General features: G+C 51.5%; 1 protein-coding gene across 1 annotated transcript; it reads right to left on the bottom strand.

Annotated features, from left to right (window-relative positions):
* Positions 1-576: 576 nt before the first annotated feature.
* Positions 577-3,167, bottom strand: GSX2 (GS homeobox 2). The gene is made up of 2 exons (XM_074273220.1): positions 2,400-3,167; positions 577-1,629 (listed from the first exon to the last, which is right to left on the bottom strand). The coding sequence occupies exons 1-2, from the start codon at positions 2,953-2,955 to the stop codon at positions 1,289-1,291; spliced, it is 897 nt and encodes a 298-aa protein (XP_074129321.1). The 5' UTR covers positions 2,956-3,167; the 3' UTR covers positions 577-1,288.
* Between the last annotated feature and the right edge of the window lie 2,950 nt (positions 3,168-6,117).

The following is a 6,117-nucleotide window of genomic DNA, read 5'->3' as shown; positions in this document are numbered from 1 at the left end:
TTGCTATTTTTTGGGGGGGCAGAAGTTTACAATCTATTTGAAGAATTATTGCTTTCTTCTGTGAGAATTTTTTTTTTTTAAACATAGTTGGATTAAAGGACATTTTGATTCTGAGGAAGGAAGAGAAGCAGAGAAAGTAGAAAAGTGAGGGGGTAAATTTAGCCGCCGGGGCACTTCACTGCTCTAAGCTGAAGAAAACCAAAAGCTTTAGGGGGGATTAGTTGTAAAAAGACATTCTCAGTGTGTTAATTATGAGGAAGTTAGATTTTAGATGAGGGAGGTCGAGGGATAAGGCTGCCACCCATAATCATTCTCCATCACTGAATAATGATTGAAGGTGTTTCCGTGGTTAGGTTCACCAATCTCTGCGGCACATTAAAAACCTAGATCATCAAAACCCTTCCAACTGTGAGACCCATAATGCCGGGTCTGGGTTTTACCTCCGCCCCTTCTCAAAGGCTGAGTTCAGACGCAGTTTCTATCTGCATCAGTTTCAGAATTGTGATTCAAATAGAAGGGGGGGGGGGAGGAGAATGGGGATGGAGAGAGGGAGAGAGAACACAATTAAAAGGCTTTATTACCTCCTTTATTTAAATAAATATAAATATAAATTTATATAAAACTATTCACATACAAAGGGATTCTCAATGAGCGGATTTATCACTTTTTACAGACAATTTTCAGAAAGCAGAACTACAAGGTATAATTTTCTAAGTTAATTCCAACTTCAAAACTTCCTGTAAAAAAAACCAACACAATAAAATAAACAAAAAGCGAGGTTCAGTCATAAGGGATGTTGAACAGGGAGGGCAAATGACATGTTTTTGGAAAACCCCAATACAGTGTTAAAATTCAAATACCCCCCACCCTATAACACCTGCTTTTTTGTGTTATACAAGATTTTTAATTGACTTCTAAATCTGTTACACTTAAAAAAAAAAAAATCTATGACTGCGAATTGAACACGAACCAAATAGATAAAAACTGAAATGGGCTAAGCCCGGTGCAGGGAGAGGAGGGAAGGAGTGGGCCGGTGTTCTCTTGGCGAGGTTGCAGCAGCAGCAGCAGCAGCAGCAGCAGCAGCAGCAGCAGCAGCAGCAGCAGCAGCAGGTGCAGAACCTTGGAGAAGACTTTCTGGCCCGAGTTCACGTTTTCCTCTCGCTTCTGCTGTGTGTTCCATGATTCCTTTGCGCCTGCCAGGTAGGCTTCCCCTAGGGAAGCTCATGGGGCCGGAGAGGGAGGGAGGACGGGGAGACCTCGGGAGCTGGTCCCGGGGAGAAAGGGGAGCTTATAATGGGGAGATCTCCTTGTCTTCGTTGGCAGAGGAAGGGGACAAGGACTCTTCGTCCTCCGAGCGCGGGTAGTGAACTTGGCTGCTGACGCACTTGCAGCCCCCGTGATTGTTCCTCTGCGAGCCTTTGCCCTCCTTCTTGTGCTTCACTCGACGGTTCTGGAACCAGATTTTCACCTGCTTCTCCGAGAGGTTGAGGTACGTGGCGATCTCGATCCTCCGGAGCCGAGAAAGGTACATGTTTGAAGAGAATTCCCTTTCTAGCTCCAGGAGCTGGGTGCTGGTGAAAGCTGTTCTCATCCGCTTCCCGTTCTGAATTGGGCCAGCGTCGGAGCCACCTGTGCGAGGAAGAAACAGGGAGAAGCAAAGGTAAACAAGCGGCGCCAATAGGCCCCGCACTCTTCCTGTGCGAGGCCCCCCCGACAGCCCGCCCCTGCGAGGACGAAGAAAAAGTTAGTCCCTCCACCTTTCCCCTCTCCGAGGTTCCCTCCCGATTCAACACGAGGCTCCTTCGGCCTTGGATCCCATTACAGCTAGAATACTAAGGGTAGTCAGAGCTATTCAAGAGTCTCCTGCGGCCTCATCACTGGGAAAGTCCCTGGAGGGGGGGAGGGGGGAAATTGGCTTCCCCACGCCGGGGGCATCACAGCAAGTTCAAGCAAAACTGAGGCGGTCCACAATCCTGACCGCGGCCAGACGCACGGACGCACGCACGCTCACACAGCTCGCATCCCGGTTCGAACTTCCTCAAGGACCGAGCAGCCCTGTGGCCGGCCTGTGGGGGCTGCGTCTTGGTTTCTCCCTCCCCGAGGAAGCAGGTAAGCAAAGTTACCTCAGATCTGGGCGCTCGGTGGGAGTGGGAGTGTGGGGGGAGGGGGGGAGGGAAGGGGGAGTGCGACAAGATTTAAAAAAAAAAAAATCGGTCGGGCCACATCCTTCCTGATCTTCTCCCCAGACCTTGTCGGGTCAATCACCAAACCGAACTTAAGGGAGACCTCCCCTTCTCCATCCCCACCGCCCGGGCCGTTTTCTCCCACCCCCCAAACGAAAGGAAAAGTTTGGCCCGGGTTCCCAGGAAAGGGGAGATCTGGAGAAGTTTTCATCCTACCCATGGTGAGGCAGTGGAACCTCCGGGGGTCGGTGACGTTGTAGGTGGTGGCGGCACAGACAGGTGCGTGGTGTTGGGGGTGTCCCAGGGCAGCGGCCGCCGCGGCCGCCGCCGCCGCCGCCGCTGCCGCCGCCGCCGCCCCGGGCTGCTGGGGCTGGTGGTGATGGTGGTGCTGCGGCTGGTGGTGGTGATGGTGGGCATGGCTCATCCGGGGGCAGAACTGCCCATCCCCCGGGCCGGGGGCAAACTGGCTCTTGAGCAGGGGGATAGCCCCGGCGCCCGCCGCGCCGCCGCCGCCGCCGCCTCCGCCCCCGCCGCCGCCCGCGCCGCCGCCCGTCCGCGCGGAGTGCAGGTGGGAGGTGACGCAGAGTGGACACACGCAGAAAGTGCCGCTTTTGCGCGACTGGCAGCCGGGCCCCGACACTGACATGACCAGGGGCGACGGCATGCCCAGGGGGATGAGGAAATCGGGGCCGTGAGGGTGCTCAGGTAGGGAGGGCGCAGGCCTCGAAGAGTCCTTGATGATCAGAGAGTCGACATAGAAGGATCGCGACATGTCGCGAAGGGCACGGAGTCCGAGGAGCCTGGGAGTGGAAGGCAGCTTTCTGCCCCTGGTTCTCTTCTGCTCTTGTCCCCTCCCTCCCCTTTCACCTCCGACGCTCCCCTTGTTTTCTCGGGCTGCGCGAGGACGCTGTCACTGAAGCCCCGAAGGAACGCAGAGGTGCTTAAGTCTGAGCAACGAACAAAGGGGTCCCCGGAGAGGGCTGGTCCTAACCTCCCCCGCCCGGGCTCCCCTGCTCCGGGGTTTTATATGCCCCAACCCAGCACGTGATGCCAGAGTACCGCACTGCTCCGGCTCCTCGGCATCTCCCCACCCTCGGGATAGGCTGCTCAACTCACAACAAAAACGGGGAGGGGGCGCGCACGGGAGGGGGTGAACGGCCCTGGAGGAGGAGGGGGAGTGAATAAAAAAAGGGGGGGAGGGGGAACTTCGGAAAGTGTATGTTTGGTTAATTTCGCGGTGGTTCTAGCCCTTCTCCTCCCCTTCCTTCCTCCTCCGCAGAGCCACCCCGGGCACTAGCTCCCTGCCCCCGCCCGGGCGGGAAGCCCACCGGAGCACTTTACTTTCCACCTAGTTCCCGGCCCCGAAGCTCGGGTGCGGGGGATCCGGCTAGGTGGAAGGAAAGCCAGAGGCTTTCGGCGAGACTCGGACGGACAAAGGTTGTCGGGTTGCGTGCACTTGCTCCGAGGGAGATGCACTCAGTGCCTCCTTTGCTCCTCGGAACCGCAGAGAGCTGGAAGCTTCTGGGTGGGAAAGGCGGGAGGACTGGGTTTCGGCCAGTGCCATTCCCCCGGGCCCGCTCGTTCCTCAGACCCACGTCAGTCATGCGTCGAATCTCTGGGTACGACGTGGGTCCTCCTAATGCTGCTTAAGAGCAGCCGTCCACCTCCTTTTAGAAGAGGTGTTACCTAGGGCACCCTCCCCTTTGGCCTCTTTTCCTCAAACCCCAAACGAGGCGAATCCTGGCAGCCTGCCAGTTTAGTCCGTACACTTGAAAGCCGTCGGACCCTCATCCGCCAAACCTCTCATTAAATCAGAGACTTTTCGAATGGACGCCCAAAGCCCCGTCTCGCATTCCGAAACACCTGCTCGCCAGGTATTGGACCGAGGGGCCTTTGAGCCAAGGATTGGTTCTGCAGGGCCTTTGAGCCAGGGATTGGACTGCAGGGCCTTTGAAGTTTCCTTTCTGCTGGCCCCCAGCGGCTCCCCGAGGGCTTCCTCCTCCGAATCCAGTCTCTAGTTCACTGGATTCTTCTCCATCCTCTGGCATCCTGTGCTTAAGAGCTGAGGGGCTGGACCAGATCTTTCTCTTCTCTCTCAGCATCTTCGACGACCTTTAGGGCTTTTTCTGGAAGGATGAGTGACTGGTAAAGTAAATGAGAGTCTTTCCTCTCAGTTCTCCCATAGAGAGAAACCAGAGGTGAACTTGACACTTGGGGGATCTCCGCTTCTTCCTTCTTTGGGAGACTTAGGGGTTGTGAACTTTCCAAGACTAGAATAGTCCAAGAGTCGTGATCCCTTTGGGTTATCTTTTCATTTACTTATCCATCACTTTTATGGCCATAAACTATGTTTGATTGCCCGATGTGTGTTTTTTCTAAGTGCTGTAGGTGAGGAGAGTTTATGCGCCCAAGGGAGAGAGGAAAGGCCCAGCAACTCTGTTGCCTTCTCCTGCCCTAGGAACTGCTCCTGAGAAGCCAACTGGGCAAGGGTTTGACGGTTTTCTTACCTGTACGTTTGACATTTTTTCCAGCCTATTTCTATAGTGTGAAGAAAAGCTGAATTTTAAACGCAGCCAAAAATGGTTTTGCCTTGAGGGGCTAAATTCCCATCTGAGTTCGCCGGAAGGGTTTAGAGAAAACAGGGTGCAGAGAAATAGAGGGAATGACCGAAGTTAAGCCCCCTGAGTTCCCCATGCAAGTGACCCAAGCCAGACTGGGGGATCTCTTTTCAATTCTCTCCTTCTCTCCATCCGATTTCACCTTCCCATTCTTTCCCCTTCTCTCTACTTTCTTTCCTCTGTCTTCCTACTTCCTCGATCTCTCTCTCTCTCTCTAGCTTCCTCCTTTTGCTGTCTTTCTTCCCTTTCTCTCTATCTTTTTCTCCCCCCCCCCCAGCCGAGGTGTAATTGGGTTGTAGGGACACTCTGCACTCGGGGAGTCAGGATTTATGGATGGCAATTAAAGTTTTATGAATTGCAGCTGAGGCTGGTTATTGAGCTATTTGAATGTGATTAGAATTCAATTAGAAAGTGGTTAGTGGACTGTGGGTCTCTGGAGTGTAAACAGACAGCTATTCCAGAAATGTGCTAATCCAACATCTTGTGACAACAATTAGGGAGTTTTAGGGCTTAAGGCAGGTCAACCTCAACTTTATTTGCTTTTTAACCAAGACTGGGAGAAGGAACCTTTGCAAAATATGCTCAGCTTCATCCTAGGCCAAGTGAACACTAGCAAAGTGAAATCGAGAAATAGGCAATTATGCAAATAATTCTAACACTTGTGCCTCAGTGAATATTTTAGACTAGAGCAGAAATTATTTTCAGGCCTAAATTTTCTATAATAATGGATTCAGTGATCTCTTTGCTTGGCTAGTTTCAATCTTGCATCTTGTACATAAATTATAATCATAGGATATTAATATCTAGTTTGTCTACTTAGATCTACTGGGTTTGTATGGAGAGATTGAAAGTTCTGCTTCAGAGGAAAATCCCTTAAGTGTATTCTAAGAAATATTCCTAACTCATAGGAGATGCCTGAGTTTGTGAGGCCAGTAGTGTTACATTTAAAAAGTTATTTGCAATTTTATGACTTTGAAAACGAGAATTTTGCTAAAAGACTAGGAGTCTGGGTAAACTGTCTGATTCCAGGGGATCTCAGTTAAAATATTCACCCATGTTCTCCAACATCTTAGCCCAATATTCTGAGCTCAGAGTCAGAATTTGAGTTTAGATCCTGTCTCTGAAGCTTATTAGCTGGGTGATCCTAATCAAGTCACTGTTTTAATTTTCTCAACTGTAAAATGGGGGTCATAACAGCACCTATCTGGAAGGATTGTTATGAGAATTTGTAAAAGAAAAAAAAATTAGGACAGTGTCTGGCACATAGTAGGCACTATATGAATATTTATTCCCTAAACCTCAATCTCCAAACTATT

This window comes from Sminthopsis crassicaudata, chromosome 6, assembly GCF_048593235.1.
Source record: "Sminthopsis crassicaudata isolate SCR6 chromosome 6, ASM4859323v1, whole genome shotgun sequence".
In the NCBI taxonomy this organism is placed as follows: Eukaryota; Metazoa; Chordata; class Mammalia; order Dasyuromorphia; family Dasyuridae; genus Sminthopsis; species Sminthopsis crassicaudata.
This window is presented reverse-complemented; position numbering and strand designations above follow the sequence as displayed.

What these genes read in the sequence shown, in the direction of transcription:
- GSX2 (XM_074273220.1), bottom strand. Translation starts at nt 2,955, where the DNA reads ATGTCGCGATCCTTCTATGTCGACTCTCTGATCATCAAGGACTCTTCG. An exon ending in GTTCCACTGCCTCACCATGG is followed by an intron (nt 1,630 to 2,399) that starts GTAGGATGAAAA and finishes TTCCTCGCACAG; the next exon opens with GTGGCTCCGACGCTGGCCCA.